General features: G+C 39.3%; 2 protein-coding genes across 2 annotated transcripts in view; one reads left to right on the forward strand and one right to left on the reverse strand.

The window, feature by feature from the left end:
* TDRD9 (tudor domain containing 9) overlaps positions 1-18,635 on the reverse strand; it is a 91,759-nt gene extending 73,124 nt beyond the window's left edge. Inside the window, exon 1 of the mRNA XM_081318992.1 lies at positions 18,429-18,635. Coding sequence (XP_081175118.1) covers positions 18,429-18,583 — 155 coding nt within the window. The 5' untranslated portion in view covers positions 18,584-18,635. The remainder of the gene's footprint in view (positions 1-18,428) is intronic.
* Positions 13,248-14,814, forward strand: RD3L (RD3 like; the record flags this gene model as incomplete). Its single annotated transcript, XM_081318981.1, has 2 exons — positions 13,248-13,546; positions 14,517-14,814. The coding sequence occupies 2 exons, from the start codon at positions 13,248-13,250 to the stop codon at positions 14,812-14,814; spliced, it is 597 nt and encodes a 198-aa protein (XP_081175107.1).
* Positions 18,636-19,266: the final 631 nt, after the last annotated feature.

The raw sequence follows: 19,266 nt of genomic DNA on the forward strand, positions 1-19,266 counted from the left end.
CAGCACGAAGACTTGCCTTTCCATTCTTTAGACATTCTTACTTGTATTATCACTCACATTACTGTTTACTAGAAAACGCACAACTGTGCTATCACAGCAAATATAGATGCACCTAAACATTGTAAGGGAGCACCTAACAAAAGTCTGCTCTGTTGAATATACACAATTTACCTTAATACTGTATGTAGCACACAACTGAAATTACATCGTCAGCAACAGTACACACACAGTAAGAACAGGTAGTCCTCAACTTACAATTACAATTGAGCCCAAAATTTATGTTGCTAAGTGAGAATTTTGTTAAGTGAATTTTGCCCCATTTTACAACTTTTCTTGCCACATTGCTAAGTGAATCACTGCAGTTATTAAATTAATAACATAGTTGTTAAGTGAATCTGGTTTCTCTACTGACTTTGCTTGTCAAAGGGGGACAAAAGAGGATCACATGATTCCTTGGACATTGCAACCATCATAATATGTGTCAGCTGTCAAGCATCTGAATATAAATCACACAACTATGGGAATGCTGCAATGGTCATAAATATAAAAACTGATCATAAGTCACTTTTTCCAGTGCCGTTGTAACTTTGGTCACTAAACAAACTGTTGTAAGTTGAGAACTACCTGTATAGCTATTTTATCTGTATTGTAGATTTATCATATACATTTACCCAACTCACAGTAATCTTGAACATCAACGAAAAATGGTCTTCTGATCTAAGTGTTGCTTATTGTATTATTCCAATGTTTCTTAAATAAATATTCATACTCCAATTTGCAGATTCTCAGGTTAAATTCCTAACACGATAGGCTTTATCAAAGCCTTTATGTATTGAAAGTGAAGGATTTTTCTGTTTCCTTTTATAAGACTACTTCCCCAGATCATAAGATGAAACAATGATGGGAGATTCAGGGAAGATAAAATACTTCTTCATATATTTGCCACAAGCTGGTTATACCCACCAAACTGAATGAAATTTGTGCTGTTTGTGGGCTTCCTATTAGTATGTGATAGGTTGCTGTGTAACACAACAAAATACTAGGCTAATTCAGCCTACTTCTTATTTTGTGTGCGTATGTGTGTTATCATAGTACTGAACATGGTTAAACAATGGTAATTTTTAGTTGTAATCCTTCTTGGAGAAAAAGGCCCTGGCGAAAGTAACCTTCCCCCCTGTCACATTTCATATAGATAATTGCAATGCATTCTCCAAGGGGCTGCTTTGAAGGATATTCAGAATCTTGATGCAAAGTATATCAGCCTAGTTATTGGCAGGGGACAGTCACTACCTGCACATAGCTGTAGGCTCTACATTGATCAACAATATAGTACTTGCAGCATCATTATTTCAAGCTGAGTCATCTTTTCAGCATGCCTGTACACATTCTGAGGAGGGTATAGAGATTCAAGAGGGAGCAGGAAATCAGTGCATTTCAGAGATGGCACCAATCCTGTCAATAGTCTCCTCCAGGAAATCCGGATAGCATCCTCCTTTGTGATTTTCAGACTCTCTGTTAAAACCAATGACTACAACAATGGAAGTAGTCTTTGACTTACAACCATTTAACAGTTGTTCACAGTTACAACATTGAAAAATTACTTATGACGGGTCCTCGCACTTATGAATATCGCAGCATCCCCACAGTCACATGTTCTAAATTTGGGTGTTGACAACTAGCATTATTCATAATAGTTGCAATGACCTGGGGTCACATGATTGCCATCTGTGACCTTTCCCACAAGCAAAGTCAATGGGGGAAGTCAGATTTGCTTAACAAGTGCATCATTTGCTTAATGACCATGATGATTTTGTAATATCGGAAACAACTTACTTAATGACTGCATTACTTGGTGATGGAAGTTTCAGTCCCCGTTGTGATTATAAATTGAGGAATACAGTGTACATCAAACAGATACTCTCACTAGAAAACTAAAGTTAGTGGTGCTTTCTGCTCTTTGACTCAATTAAATATATCAAATGAAATTGAAGTACCATTCACACATGAATTTTAAGATGCAAAATATTGAAATTCAAAAAATGAATGACGTAATTTCAATGCAAGGCACACAATATTTCAGGGTCTGAGGTTAAATGTTTCAGTGAATGCTGAAAAAGACTGAGCAGATTTCAACCAATTTTCACATAGAAAGTGTCATTTTTTTTCTAAATGACAAACTGGCATTCAAAACAGTATGACACTCTAAAAAGTTTCAGGTATTACTATAACCTAAAACTGAAGGGAATGGGGATTGTAAACTACTACAAGATTTTTTAATAGAAGCTGAATAATAATTGCTTTTAAATGAACAATGCTTTTAAATACAGACCAGAGAGTACGCCTAGCACTAAAAAAATTTCACTCTGATCACATAGCAACATATGCAACACTGTTTACTTTCTGTACCCATAAAGTTATGCATTCCCACCTTCCTACACATATTCTAACTCAAAGTTTCAATAGACTACACTAGGCTCGAACTCCAGAAAAACATGAGGCAAGAATCTCACATGAAACATTCATTTTATGCAATTGCCCCCAAGGGCTACCAAGGTTAGCACCTCACAAAAAGCTGACCAATCCCCAGGTGTCCCTTTTCTCACACTGTTGTGATTCAGGGTCAGCCTGTGGGTTCGGCAGTTGGGTCGGATGACTCAGATGAGGGGGAGGAGGGGGGTGTTGAAGAACTTGCTGATGATGAGGCTCCGCAGAGCCCCCAGCCAGGCCCCTCCCACCTGGTGGAGACCCAGCTGTGTGAGCCTGACAGCGTGGATGAAGATGACCCACAGCTGGCCCTGTTCAAGGACGCCCGACGCAGGAGGCAGTCAAGTAGGAGTAAACAGAGGAAGGCAATGGGGCTTCTCGGAAGGAGGGAGACAGAAGCCACACCCTGAACTCTTTATAAAGGACTTGTGTGGGGAGGGCTGGTTTGCTGAAAGCAACCGCTCAGATAGTGTTTCAAAGCTCCGGTATCTTGGTTCGTGTCTTGTTTGTTTTTGTAATAAATTTGGCAGACGTATTCCAGCCTCTTGCCGTCTGTAAAGGGGTTGCCTTTTCTGCAAGGCCGGTAGCAGGCTGGTACAGAACACACACCTCATGAACCTTTTCCACCAGAATGCCTTTGTCTGATCCAATTCAGATGAGAACCAACTGCTGTTTAGGAAATTGTCTCTTGCTGTTTTCAGTCTGGTACTTTTTTGTATGTTATGTATGCTGAAATCTTTCTGAGAAAGCCATTCTGGTTTTTTACCTTTCAGACGATCTTTTTCACTTCATTTTTCCTTCTTGTTCATTCATTTAAAGCAGGGGTGTCAAACTCAATTTCATTGAGGGCCGCATCAGCATTGCGGTTGCCCTCAAGGGGCCGGGTGGGTTTGGCCAGGGTGGGCGTGGCCTACTGGGTGGGCGTGGCTAGAGTGCTTATGGCCTACTGGGTGGGCGTGGCCAGCTCTACATCACTCGCATCAAGGGTGCCTATGGGGGCCTGGGCAGGAGTGGGACAGATCTGAGGGTCTCTGGCAGAAGGAGGGTCTCTGGGCCAGGGACAAGACAGTGGGGGCCGTTCCCTCACTGTTTCCAGGATGGCTTCGTGGGCCAGATCTGGCCCCCGGGCCTTGTGTTTGACATGTCTGATTTAAAGTATGACATGAAACTATTGCATATATCATTATATAAAGACATCTAATGATTGGCATGCTCTATTAGTGACAATATATATACTGCTCAAAAAAATAAAGGGAACACTTAAACAACACAATGTACTGTATTTAATAGTAGGATGTCTTATTTTCTGTTCCCTTTTTTTGAGCAGTATATATACATATACACATACATACATACATATATACCCTTCTCATGCAAGGTGACCTTGGGCAGCATATGGTAAAACCAACTACTAAAAACTTATATAAAAACCAATTAAAGCAATTAATTTCAAATAAAACAAGATCAGGATAGTTAATTTAGATGTCATACATCATGCAACAAATGCCATGGGTTCTCTGCTCTCAGGGGATCCCCAGGCTTGATTAAAAAAAACTTGTTTTGAGGGCTTCCCAAAAATCCCTGAGGATTGAGGCTAACCTCAGGGCAGATGGTGTTCCAAAGAGAGGTGCCATCCCAGCAAAAGATCAGATGGAACTCTTTAGCACACAAGACCTGATGAAGTAATTGTGGTAGAAGTAATTGCGGAGAGGTGGGTCCTCAGATAACATGGCCCCATGTCATGTACAGCTTTAAAGGTCAACCTCAGTACTTAAAATTGCACATTGTAATAAGCTAGCAATGCAGCTCATGAGCAGAGGTGTGTTGTGTGACCTTCTAAGAACACTCATTACTGTCTCATCTGCTGCATTTTGCACCAGCTGAAGCTTCTGGATTCTCTTCAAGGGCAGCCCCACATGTAGCATGTTACACCAGTTCATCCAGGACAGAAACAAGGCATGAATAACTCTGAGCAGAATTAAACTGATCCATGGTAGTTTTAAATTGTTTTGACACCTTTACCCAGATTTTCTTTTGTGCTTTTGAATCAGTGTTAATTTCCTGTGACTTCCAGGACTAGAAAACTTTATATATATCTTTTTTGCCTGTATCAGCCCAAACTCAGGCTGTCCACAGGCGGTAGTCGCAACTGCGACAATCATTATTTTGCACATTTTTTTGGATTGCTAACAAAGAATTAAAGGGAGACTGATATAGCCATTTCAAACTTATTTGTTCTCATCAGTCAGCCACACCCTTCTGAGATTTGAACTTGGGCTGACTGCACATTAGGCAGTTGTTTTAACCTCTAGGCCACAGGCAGTTGCGACTACCGCCTGTGGACGGCCTAAGTTTGGGCTGATACAGGCAAAAAAGATTTGGCCCGTATTTGGGCCGGCAAGGTGTTCAAAAACACTCTGCCTCTTTTCTCCCCGATGCATCTGACAAAGTGAGAAAGAGCCTGTGGCCTAGAGGTTAAAACAACTGCCTAATGTGCAATCAGCCCAGGTTCAAATCTCAGAAGGGTGTGGCTGACTGATGAGAACAAATAAGTCTGAAATGGCTATAATTCTTTGTTAGCAATCCAAAAATTTATGCGCATATACACACATACGCACACACATACACACATATTATTCTAAAGAATATTATAACTAACAGGCAGCCAAATAGCACAATGCATAACGATATTTTAAAATGCTATGGTGCAGGGAGACCAGCTCTTGGCTAGCTTAATAATAGAATTCATTTCTGAAATTTGGCCAATATGACATGAATCTCTTGAAGACCTACTTCTGAGACATACATTACAAACAAGTTCCTTTCTCATTCTGAACATTAAACACATCCTGCCAAGAGCATCACTGGTACCCTAGCCCTTAACTGTACAGTCTATCATTAAAAACACCTTACTGTTTTGTTTAAAGATGTTAGTTTCACATAATAATATTGTTCAAAACAATATATGCCAGAGGGGTTTTCTTGGAATACAAACATGTTCTCTTAATTACTAGAATCTTACACAAGTATCTTTTCCAAATTGGTTGATCCTTTTAACTCATGATGCCAGTTAAATCTGGGATTTGTCATAGAAAAAACATATGCTGCTCTCCTTTCTCACAACAATTCTTCCACCCAGTTTTATTTCCAACTGAATGAAAAAGTCATAAAGAATGATAATTAAGTACCTTAGTACAGGTAAAAACAAAAACTTTAAAACTAAACAACCAGCTACCAAATTAATATAAATACAAATTTACATAATTAATAAAATCAACTTTACACACTGCTCTGGTTAAAACAGAATTAAAAATGATCCTCAAGTTATATGCTAGCTGAAATCTCGTATACCGTAATTTTCCATGTATAAGATGCTATTTTTTCCTGCAAACATCCTGTTCAAAAATGAAGTGCGTCTTATACAAGTGCAGCGTCTTATACAGAGAAAAATAATGGTAACCTCCACAGCCCAGGGCATGCCTGTGTGGGTTGCCATGCCACCTGGTGCAGGTGTCAAGCCCCTATGGGCTTGCCACCAACGGCAGGGGGCAGGGGGCAAGATTGTCGGCCAGCCGAACCTCTGGATTTGCTGGCTCAGCTGTTCAGCACTCCAGCAAAAAGTTGATCGGCACGGAGAAACTCACATGCCAGAGCATCTTATACAAGGGTGTGTCTTATAGACGCAAAAATACAGCACCTCCGTTTCTTATAATGATTAAGTATCAATTTGTATGACACAGGCATGAAATACCAAATAGCATAACAGATACAAATGAAAAGCTATGTCATTAATGTCAGTTGTTCCACACTTTAGCAACAACCCAATCCAGAGACAAGTGAAAATGTAATTCTTCTCCAAGCTGGTGAATGTAACTCCCAGATTTCGTAGCCATCAGATATGGAAAACACCAAGATAAAGGCTATTTTAGGCATTGTCCTTCTATTGCATATCTATTTCAAAATACAATAAACCATTGAAAAACCTAGTATTGTTCAATCATACACCGCCTGCTGTAAGGATAAGTTCTGTTTTGGTGTCTGGGGGGCTGTTGAGATTTTGATGGGGAAGAAGAGGCTTCAATTCAATTTCAATGAATGGCTCGTTTTAGCTCATCCCACACACTTACCCTCCCACTTCTGGAAACTTCTTGTTTTTTGTTCCAAACAGAACTGGTATGCAATTTGGGGGTCTCTGTGGATTCGTGCCTTCTGTTTGAAGAACAATGGGTTCATTTAAAAATTGTGACATTGTATTTTAAAACACCAACTGATAGTTTCCCTATTCTAAAATACAGCACTGTGATATTGCTGATTTATTATCCCGGTTTCCTTTTATGTGATTTATCCATTTACAGAAAAGGGAGAAAAGTTTATAGGCAGTTCTTCTCAGTCATGAAGATCAAGTCAACACCTAGAGGTCTAATTAAACTGATTTATTGTTACTCACACCTATAGACAGGAATATTCTCAATCAACGGTTAGCATCTGCTAGGGTTAGGACGCTGAGCTTGTCGATCAGAAGGTCGGCAGTTTGGCGGGTCGAATCCTGAGTGCCGCGTAGCAGAATGAGCGCCTGTTACTCGTCCCAGCTTCTGCCAACCTAGCAGTTCGAAAGCACGTAAAAATGCAAGTAGAAAAATAGGGACCACTACGGTGGGAAGGTAACAGCGTTTCGTGCGCCTTTGGCGTCTAGTCATGCCGGCCACATGACCATGGAGACGTCTTCGGACAAGCACTGGCTCTTCAGCTTTGAAACGGAGATGAGCACCGGCCCCTAGAGTCGAAAACGACTAGCACGCATGTGCGGGGGAACCTTTACCTTTACCTAGGAGTTAGATAAGGGTCAACAGAATTCAAGGGCGTGGTGGCCTTAACTTGCTTGTGGTTACATGGAGAGTCCAGGCTGATCCCTCTTTTAAGTCCACCCCCAGATTCTGCCACTACTTCCCCTACAGTCCTTGACTTTTGACAGCAATTGGGATTAGAACTGCCATTGCTAAGCAATGTGGTTGTAAAATGTGATGTCCTTTGACTGCATTACTTAATAATAGCAGTGTCACTTGCCATTGTTAAAGAGGAACATACGGTCATTAAGAGGGAATCTTGCATGACTGTAACTTCCAATTTCCTGACAACTTCCCCATTGACTTTGTTTGTGAGAAACTGGCAGAGAACATCAGAATTCACAATCATGTATCTCCTTGACATCATAATCACAAGCCGGATGCCAAGTACCTACTAGACTGTGCCCACTTGACTGCAGGGTGTTGCAATAGCAGAATCTATGGGGACCAGTTATAAATCCCCATCATTCAGTGTTATTAACTCTGAACAGTCACCGAACAAATAGATGTAATTTGAGGACTACCTATATATTCATTCTTTCAAGGTAATTAGGTACATGGAGTCTATATTGTCATTCAAAGTAAGCAACAATATTGGTAATCTGTTTAATGCAGTGGTGAAAATACAGCTGCTTCATAGCATTTTTTTTAAAAAAACAAATATAAATGACAGCTGTATATATTTTATTTTCTTCATTTCTCATTTGCTACAGATTTTTCTATCAATATATAAACCAACTGTGTCCTTTGAGCGAATGTAGAACTCCTGATTAATTTGGAGAACACCAGCTCAGTATGATAAGTAAAATTGGCCATTCTTATATGTTTAGTAATAGTCTGTTAAAACTGTTCTGCCTACAAATTTGAGGAAGATTTCTTTTAAAAAAAATTCCCATGAAAAGATATACTTATGAAAACACATGAAGTTATTGTTTTATTTTATTTCCAGACACACAACTCCATGATTCTATTTACATGGGCTCTGAGGATTGAATACTGAACTCTAAAATATATATCATTTTCTGTCCATACTATTTAAATAATCTAGCATTTCCAAGAGGTTGTTTTCTGATTCCTTAATCCTGCACAATATTAGTTTCTTGATTATTCTGCAGAACAGCTCACATTATGCAAAGTATGTTCTTTTTTCTAATGCAACTTATCACCACTATTTAGCTTTCACAATAACAAAAGAGTTGTTATTGACCTGGCAACTATGCCAGCAAAGAGATGGCAAAAAACATTTTAATTTTGTCTGAAAATTTGCAAAGGCATTCTGTCATTCTACATCCAACTCCTTTCTCCACTTTTTATAGCACCACACAAAATGCAATGTGAAAACCTTCCAACTGAGGATGATTAGTACTGGCATTTGAATTTTTCCAACATATAAGCAATATCAGCTTTAATAACAGCCACAGATGTCACCCTTTATATAGCATGACATCTAGACCAGATTTTCAGGAATATTTTTCAACAAGTTCAATTCAACACTTTTGAAAAGGGGATTAACCAGGTGAGACCAATTCTTATAAAAAGAGACTACTGCCACTGAAAAGTATTAAAATGTGTTCCGTATTTGTTCTTCATATTTATAGCAAGAAATCTACTAAAGGGAATGGGAAAATAGCTGAGATTTTTGTGTGTGCTAAGAAAAGATAACAAATATTAAATTGGAAATCACCTACTCAACCTCCTCTCCAACCTTAACAAAGCACAGGCAAACTAAGCAAGAAAGTATGTACAAGTATGGAAGGAAAATCTAGGATCAGATATGAACTTTTATTTTCTCAACAGAGCTAAAATCTAAATTACTTGCCAGGATTTCAATTGCATTTAGCATTAACAGGACCCTGATGTCCCATATTCTGATGCAAAGGATGAATTAGCAGATATTACTGTATTTGCTGTCTGAAGAGAAAGAAATAACAATACACACAAGTCTCATATACCATCTATCCACCTACCTACCTACCTACCAACCAACCACATTATGGAACTGCCCATCTCCCTCATAGAGGAACTGTGGGAAGTGATTGCTTTATGGCTGTATGTTATGTAAACCCAGCAGACTATATTTCATTCAGTGAAGCATAATTTAGGGCAATGTATGAATCCCACTGTAGAATGTGCAATACTGATCTAGATGAAGAAAGAACTGTGGTGACATAACGTAAGGCAACTTCTAAGTTCAACGACACTTTGACATTAGGATATTTTTTTTAAAAAAAAGCGTAACTTTCACATCATTTTTCTCAAATTCTAGAGCAGACATGTCAAACTCACGTCATGTGATGTCATGCGATGTATCAGAACTTTTTCCCCATTGCTGGCAATGGGGTGGGCACGGTTTCTTTGTGATGTGTCTAGCCCATGGGCTGGCAGTTTGACACCCCTATTCTAGAGCAGGGGTGTCAAACTCAATTTCATTGAGGGCCGCATCAGCATTGTGGTTGCCCTGAAGGGGCCGGGTGGGTATGGCCAGGGTGGGCGTGGCCTACTGGGTGGGCATGGCTAGAGTGCATATGGCCTACTGGGTGGGCATGGCCAGCTCTACATCGTTCGCATCAAGGGTGCCTATGGGGGCCTGGGTAGGAGTGGGACAGATCTGAGGGTGTCTGGCAGAAGGAGGGTCTCTGGGCCAGGGCCAAGGCAGTGGGGGCTGTTCCTTCACTGTTTCCAGGATAGCTTCGCGGGCCACATGAAACCACTTCGCGGGCCGGATCTGGCCCCTGGGCCTTGTGTTTGACATTTATTTTTATTTATTTATTTTATTAATTTATATACCGCCCTTTCCCGGAGGACTCAGGGCGGTTTACAGGGCATTTTAAAATCATACCAATACAAAATACAAGTTAAAAGACAAATAAAAGATTAAATTATCCCTGAAAATAAAACCCCAGTTAAAATTCTCAGCCTGGGTCAGAGAGCTCAAAGAGCCAAGTCTTCAGGTCTCGGAGGAATGAACGTAGGTCAGGGGCAGTTCTGAGCTCCACAGGCAGCTGGTTCCAGAGGGCAGGCGCACCCACAGAAAAGGCTCTCCCCCTGGGTGTTATCCGCCGGTAATCTTTTATCGGCGGAACCCTGAGAAGACCCTCCCTCTGCGAGCGCACTGGACGAAGGGAACTTGATGCTGGCAGCAGGTGTTCCCTTAAATATCCCGGACCCAAGCCATTTAGGGCTTTATAGGTCATCACCAGCACCTTGAATCTCACCCGGAGGGCAACCGGAAGCCAATGCAGCTCAGTAGAGGTGTTACATGGGAGTATCGGGAAATCCCCATCACAACCCGCGCAGCCGCATTCTGCACCAGTTGAAGCCTCCGAGTGGTCCTCAAGGGCAGCCCCATGTAGAGAGCGTTGCAGTAGTCTAAACGGGAGGTCACGAGTGCATGAGTGACTGTGCGTAGGGCATCTCGGTCCAGGTAGGGTCGCAACTGGCGCACCAGGCGAACCTGGGCAAAAGCTCCCCTGGTCACGGCTTCTATATGATCTTCAAAATTGAGCTGTGAGTCCAGGAGGACGCCCAAGTTGCGAGCCCTATCAACGGGGGGTAACACCTCACCCCCCATCATTAAAGGTGGAATAGTTTGGTTAGCCCGAGATGCCAATACGCAAAGCCACTCAGTCTTGGCAGGATTGAGACGAAGCCTGTTTCTCCCCATCCAGACCTGGACCGCCTCCAGGCAACGGGACATCACGCCGAGGGCATCGCTGGGTTGGTTCGGGGTGGAGAGAAAAAGTTGGGTATCATCAGCGTACTGATGATACCCCACCCCGAAACCACGAATGACCTCACCCAGCGGCTTCATATAGATGTTGAACAGGAGGGGCGAGAGAACCGACCCCTGAGGGACTCCACAAGTGAGAGGCCTCGGGGTGGATCTCTGCCCTCCCATCAACACCGATTGCGAGCGGCCCAGGAGGTAGGAGAACCACCGTAAAACGGTGCCTCCTACTCCCAGCCCCCTTAGACGTCGCAGTAGGATACCATGGTCGATGGTATCGAAAGCCGCTGAGAGATCTAATAGGACTAGGACAGAGGAGCAACCCCTGTCCTGAGCCCACCAGAGATCATTCACCAGCACGACCAGTGCCGTCTCCGTGCTGTGACCGGGCCTGAAACCCGATTGGTACGGGTCCAGATAATCAGTTTCCTCCAGGAACAGAGGAAGCTGATGCGCCACCACGCTCTCAACAACCTTCGACAGAAAGCGAAGGTTGGAGACTGGACGATAGTTATTTAAAACAGCCGGGTCTAGGGCAGGCTTTTTGAGGAGGGGTCTCACCACCGCCTCCTTCAAGGCGGCGGGGAAGACGCCTTCCTTCATGTCTGTTCTAGAGGAACAAGATGCTTCTTTAAATACTTCTTCTTTAGATTAGCAAAAAGAGTTCACAAAGTTGATAACAGCTGTGGACTATAAATAAGAATTTTACTTATTTACTTTAGCAGAGGGGTTAATTTAGCCATAGACTAAATTAAATCTGTACACTGCTTAGTGTAGTCTTAGACTGACATAAATTTACTTGAGATGAGCTTACAAAAGTCGTGTTAATTGTAGTGTATATGCCAGATGTGTATAAGCATGTATTGGTATAACAATGATTAGGTAAACTGAGCAGCGCAATAATTTCTCTTGTCACTGTAAACTAATACAAAGACGCAAAGTACAAATTCAGTCAAAATTGTTCCAAAGTTTAGTCCAATGACCAAAAGCAACTGGGTTATTTTTAGAGCACAAAAATACAGCAATGAACTGTGACCTACAGCTATGCACATTCAAGCATCACATCATCCAACCGACAGTTTTACTTTAGCTGGGAGCACATCTGGCTTGGTTTCAGAGTACAATCATTCAATATGACTACAGACAATACATTTAGCATCCATAGAAAGCTTTTGAAACTGTTCTCACTGGCTCAGGACAAAGTCTGTATGGAAAGGCAGAAACTCTGAATGGGCTTTGTGGAAAGAATTTCAGAGGAATCCATGTCAGAGGGTTCTGATTCTCTGCTGATAGAAGGAATTGTTATTTTAAAAGCTGGGATAATATATTTTTCTTAAATGAGTAAAATGAGGAATATTTGTCTGAGACAGAACGTACTGGAATAAACAATCACAACATCAAGCAGAACTCATCTATAATCTTGCTGGTGAAACAGATTCTTTTCTACAAGTACAGTAAGTATAAGAATAATTTTTATTCAAAAAATTTGATGGACTAAAATAAAAATATAAATCTCTTAAGAGTTACTCCAAATATCCATGAATTTTGGGATTCCATAAAAATTAACACACTTTAATTGCATATATTTGTTAGTCTGCAAATATATATAAATTAGTCTTTTCTCTAAAATCTAGAGATTTCTCGTAGCAGATGTCATTTTTATAGGTATTATCTAGAAGATTTTGAATTGTTTTTTGTTTTGTTTACATTTAGAGCGCAGTTCAGAACGAATTATATTTGGACACATACAGAATACTACAACTTAAATTGTCTTTGTTTTTGAAAATAGAAATATTGAATTGAGATGGACTTAGCCAGTTCCTTCAAAAGGTGCTACAAAGGTTAAATATACCCAGACAGAACGAAATAAAACAAAGCTAAAATAGAATATTTTAAATATCAAACTGGTTTCTAGGAGGAATACAATTACCGGTACATTTCGATTGCATTATTACTGAAAGCACAATCCTATGTACACGAGGATTCAGAATTAAGCTCTACTGAGTCCATTTAAACGTGGATAAATATATTTGCAGTTTAAAACTGCCTGGGTATGTGGAAAATGGGTAACATTACAACATTTGACTATCAAAATTAAGCGAGAAATTTCCGAGAACCAATTTTCCAACTCACCTTTTAGCATTGGCGTGTGCATGTCTCTTTTTGTTTCTATTTTTTAAATAGTTGTCAAAATGCCATTCTTTGGCTGGATGAAATGGCCAAAAAGTTATTCTTACAAAAGTGGACAATACCCTGGCTCAGAAGTTGTGACCAAGACACTTCTGAGAGAACTAAAATGGCATTTGAAAGAACGTGAGCGGCTGATACAGGAGATTGAAAGTGGACACAAAATTCAAAATCCTGAAAGTGATTACAATGGAATAAGGAGCTACCAAAATTTTCAAATAACTATTCCAGCTACTGAACAACGACAACTTGAAATTCTTTGCTCTCAAATCCAACCATGTCAAACTGGAATCATACTCAGCAGGTAAATCTATTTTATCTATATAGTATCACATAAGCTTCAGGAAAGAGGAAAAGGGACCCCATCTTTGCAGCTTTATATTAAATGTTATTCCTACAAGAAAACAGTTTCAAATTAATTCAAAACTACTATGCTTCAAACTAAAAGAATAATTCTTTGAAATCAGTTCAAAGAAACTTACTTTCTGGCAATATATCCAATCATTCATAAGACTTTCTGTATTGGTTCTGACATCTCAAAAAGCATTGCTAGGATTTCATTTGTTCAATTAAATAGCATGCAATGAAGGAATTTCCAACATTTTCCCACAAAATGTAACAGAAAAAGAATAATTTTGAGCTTGCCAAAACAAATAAATGTAACAATTCAATACACAGTTTAATGCTTATTACATATTCACAGCGCTAATTTGTCTGTTTCTTTTGCTAAACATTTGCCTTCATATTCATAAATTAAATTTTTATCCTGTGCCGTTTTAAAATCTGCATAGTATGATTTTCATTATAAACTGATTCACATTTGTTTCATGAAATTTTGATGAGAATAAGACTGTGTTGATCACAAAACAAGTTTCTCTACAATTCTCCTACACAGACACACACACACACACACAGAGAGAGAGAGAGAGAGAGAGAGAGAGAGAGAGAGAGAGAGAGAGAGAGAGAGAGAGAGAGATCATATGAATTTAAAACAAAACCCTGAACTATTCACTGCTTTTTCTCTGATCCTAGAAAAGGGCTCCAGGGAAATGTCAGTCTGAATTAACTTGCTTGGACAACTTAACACAGAAAAAATAATGCTTCAGCTGATTGTATTGCAAACATCATTCTTTCCTATTCCTTTTTTTTTCTTTAGAAAGCATTGCTAAAAAGGATAGCATATCTTCTCTGTCCCTACCCTTTTAAGACAAGGTGAATACATGCTATTAGAATTCAAGCTATTTGCCTTTTCTTTCTTCTCTTTCCTTTTCTAGATTTCGAGAGGTTCTAGCAGAAAATGATGTTTTACCCTGGGAAATTGTTTATTTATTCAAACAAGTTTTAAAAGAGTTCCTTACTAATCTTGAAAAAGAAGCTCAACAAGATCAACTGACTGATGCTTGGATTACCAATTGCTCCAGCCAATTTGCAGCATCCAACACCAACTCCAGGAAAATGGACAAAGAGGAAATCCCAACTGTATCCAGCTATGTTGACAAAAATACACAAGGCATCCTTCCAACATTCTCCCACAGAATCTGGAATCTTCCCTATTACTACCCATCAAGTTAATTATTTTCCCTATGCTAATATTCAGTTTGGCTGTAACCATTCTGTAATGATTCAGTACTCCAAAATTATCTTCCCATCCCACTATCCCAGGGGTAGGCAACCTTGGCTCTTTTATGACTCGTGGACTTCAACTCCCAGAATTGGGAGTTGGCTGGCTCAGGAATTCTGGGAGTTGAAGTCCACCCTGGCACTATCCTCATAAAAGCAAATCTAAACTTAATAGCTACAGCTGGCATAGTCCCTAAATAAATCGGATGGATGCTTTTATACTAATTAATAGTGTCACAATAAGATCCTACTTATAGCAGACTTTTTTTGTGGAGGTTTTATTGTTTTTCTTAGCATTAATCCTGCATGATTGCAGGATCCCCTTGTTTTCAGTGTATTCACCTAATTATTAGAGCAAAGCTTAACAATGCATGATGCCATGAGGGTTTTTGTTTATCAGCTGTCTTATCTTACACCCTGATGCTGATGTGCACTGAGAGAGAATGATTAGTCCAAGGTCACCCATCTGACTTCTGGGACTAAGGAAGGACTAGAAGCTGGATATTGTCACTCTGAGTCCACCATCTTGACTGACTATGTTGGCTGTTTTTAATACCATTTATTTTGCCCCTCTAAATATGCAAGAACAAATTAAAGACTTAGCAATGTTCTGAAACATAGTCACAGTGAAAGACATTGACAGATTTTTATCTTGCAATTTGCTTACAATGCAACATTTTCAAAACAAGGATATTGAACTCAAATCAGAAACCTTAAAAGGAAGAAAAAATCCATTTTGTAAAAGATCCTGTTTTTAATAGACTGGAAACAGGTAAGCTTTATAGCGGCCTAAAGCAGGTCACAACAACAGCACCATCTTTTGCCTTTTAAACAAACAAAAAAAACCACTAGTAAAAGATGCCAAAGATACATTAGGACCCAAAGGACATTTTTTTACATTGACACACCTTTGGGAAAAATGTGTAAGTTTTAATCACCAATTTAACACAAATATATATTTCTCCCTTTTATTATGGCTACGATGTGCTCTCCACAATTCCCTGGCATGAGACTACATCTGGGATACTGTGGAGCAATGTTTTTCAACCTCAGCAGCTGTAAGATGTGTTGATTTCAACTCCCAGAATTCTCAAGTCAGTTAATTGTGGGAGTTGAAGTCCTTACATCTTAAACTTTCCACATGGATGAGAAACACTACTGTGGAGGATACAAATAGAAGCCAGACTACTGCTGGAGTATTATTTGCACTGGCACAAAATTAAAACCTGAAAGGGAAGGGAAAGATAAATCTCTGCAAAACCCGCATGATAGTTTTATTTATACCCTGCAGAAATTTAGTAAAAACTTTATCCCTATATAGGATGATTTGAGATGGTATTCATTCACAGGTTCTAAAAAAGTGGCTATATAAGCCAAAATTCCTTTATCTACAATAGTCTGATAGAAAAGCAGATATTAAGATATTATGGCTTACAAACCTTTATTACCAAAAAAGAATTCCTTTTTTTCCTTCAGATCCACCATAAAAAATAAATACACAGAAGCAATACATCGAATTAGATTTTATGCTGTATTTTTTTTATGAAAGATAAAATCTAGATTTGCAAAGAACTGGGATTTTTTAAATTGCTAAAATAGTATTTTTTTTACCAAATGACACATACATTTTGAAAAACCATGAATAAGGTTAGTATGAGAGAGAAAGAGAGAGAAAGAGAATTTGGATGAGGGTTAAAAATCTAACTAAATGAATGCTTCTGTTAGTGTCATGTCTGCAGATACAGAACTAGTCAGGCTCCACAGGGTTAATTTCAAAGAATAGTCATAACTTTGTAATAATGCCGCTTGGGGTGTGTGTGAAAGCCCTAATAAGCAGGCATATACATAGAATTAAGGCTACTGCTAAGCTTGTAAGCCGCCCTGAGTCTTCGGAGAAGGGCGGGATATAAATGGAATTAAAAATAAATAAAATAAATAACTTAAAAATGTTAAGTCAATGGCTCAGTATGTACAACATGCTGAACTAAAAAATATGGTTGGTTAATATGTGTTGTATGAATTTACTCAACAGTGTTCATTTGGAAACCTCTAGTTAGGCTCTACACTAAAAACAATTAAACAATTGTGAAAATTAGGAAGTAGTAGAAAAAGAGGGCTACAAGGTGTTTCTCTCTTATTAGCATATTTTCTGCTTCACTGTCTGAAAATGTTATAAAACTGAAGTTAAAGCAACAAATAAAAATATTATTTAAAAGCTGGTTAGTATACTCTTACTGTGAATAAATCGCATTTGATCTATGATGTTCTCTGTAAACATGTCGACAAATGTATTATTCTTCAGGACTCAAATCTCAAATTAGAAACAGGCAGCATGAAAAAAGCAAAATGTTAATTTATATAAGACTGAAATATTTTTCTCAGTTTCTCCATAAAGAGTTCTCATTTGCTTTATTTTCAGTTAAAATGCTTATTACCCTACCACAATAACACTGTGATCATTTAAACAGGCTAACATTACCTTAGGATAATATAGCTATTCAATTTATTTTCAACTCACTCTATAAAGAGACATGAGATTACAACCATCAATGCTATTAGAATTTAAAATTCTATAAACAGTTATAGGCTCATACGAACTGTGAGAATTGTAGCCACACTGTACAGTTATTTTACATTTACAGAGCAAGAAGTCAATGAAAATGGTTGTTGAGATGGATAGATCAAATCCAAGATCTATCTAGCCCAGGGTTTATTCTCACAATAGACAATTTATTTCTATGAACAGACATGGGTTCAAGAACTCTCTAAGAATTACTAGTATCCTATATATGGTGCTCATAATGGCTGAATACATACATTACTGTACTATAAACCCTACTGGGCTTGGGTTTAGTCTTGGTTGCTGTGTGTACATAACCAATTGTATTTTATTAAATAAATCATAAGAAAGTTATGGCTTATCACTATACTGTCTGTGAACATAATCAATTTATTTGGCAAAACTGAAGTTCTGGAAAGATGAGTGTGATAAAACTTTAAAAATGTCTAAAACCAAAACCCAACAGAAGTTTATATAATCAGGCCAAGTTGAGCCCAATTCAGCAAGAAGCAATTCCCATTCTTATTTCTCTCCTTTAAACAAGAAAACAGCACTAAATTATTTGACGTTCTGACCATTTATATAGTTTATAGACATTTTTTTTATACACACACCATTTTTCGGGTAGCACAGAGCTTATTTTTTTTAGTTCCGTAGTGCTGTTTACAGAAGCTAGTTGTAATTCAGAAACAAACGCGTTGCAGCATCTTCAAACTTATATTAGACGAACATTCGCAATTGAGGCAGGCCACGATCAAACTATTACGGGCGGGAGGGGGGAATATTCTATTGCTAAAAACAAATCGCGCTTAATGCTGTTGGTAGAACTTTGGCAGTGGTGAAATCCATCCTATTGATGGGGGCTTTATTTATTGATGGAAGGGGCTTTATTTATACCATTCAACAGCAAAGCACCTGGGCAGTTTTGGACCTTTCTAAGCAGCTTATACTATGACCGGTGCGCTCGATGGAGAACTAGTTTTGCTGTAGGTCCCGGCCTACTTACACATTAGCAGCAGGCGCCGTCTCTTCAACAGATTCCTCGAGGTGATGAGCAAAGCCAGCAGCCGGGAGTTCACCCCCCAGGAATTCCACCCCACTGACCGCTTTGCCAATTGTGAACCAATCGTTGATCTGATCTACGGTGAGTTTTCGCAACATGGCTCAACTTTTAAGAACCCGCCAAGAAAACTCTCCTACAGCTCGGCCGGCCAGCCGACCTGCGCTGAACTAATTAGCGGGCCCCGCCCGGCTACAGCCACGTGCCCAATTAGACTTCGAGATTCTTGCGCTTGTTCAGCGAACCTGAAACAAGCGTGGTAGCTTTCTAGTTGGCTCGATTTCGGTTTCTTAAGTTTGGTATTGTATCTCCTAGGCACGCTTACCCGAGAATAAGATGCACTGAAAATATGGAGCTTTATTTCTGAGAAGGGCGCAGGATTGAGCTTGGAAGTAATTCCGATTGTGCTCAGTGTGGACTACCGCAGTCTTACAGTGAAACCACACGCAAATATGGAGTTAGGTTTGCATGTTGTCCTTGATTATTTAAACCAGTTTCCTTTAATATACTAGAGTCGTTGAACCGTAGACTATGTGGTTATGTAATGTTCACCCAACACACTACTGTAAAATACGGTGGGCTGCTTGGTGATTTAATGTCTTGGGAATTTACTCAATAGTTAGGGTTGCAATCTATAGCATACCACTTGGATATATATATATATAGTTAGACGTGCTTGTGTAACTTATTAATTGGGGTAAACTGGCCTATAGCTAATGGAATTAACCCAAATGACTGCATTTGCACAAATAAACTAAGTCAACTATTCCAGCTGGCTTCTTAC

The sequence above is a fragment of the Vipera berus genome (assembly GCF_964194415.1).
Source record: "Vipera berus genome assembly, chromosome: 1".
NCBI classification, from domain to species: domain Eukaryota; kingdom Metazoa; phylum Chordata; class Lepidosauria; order Squamata; family Viperidae; genus Vipera; species Vipera berus.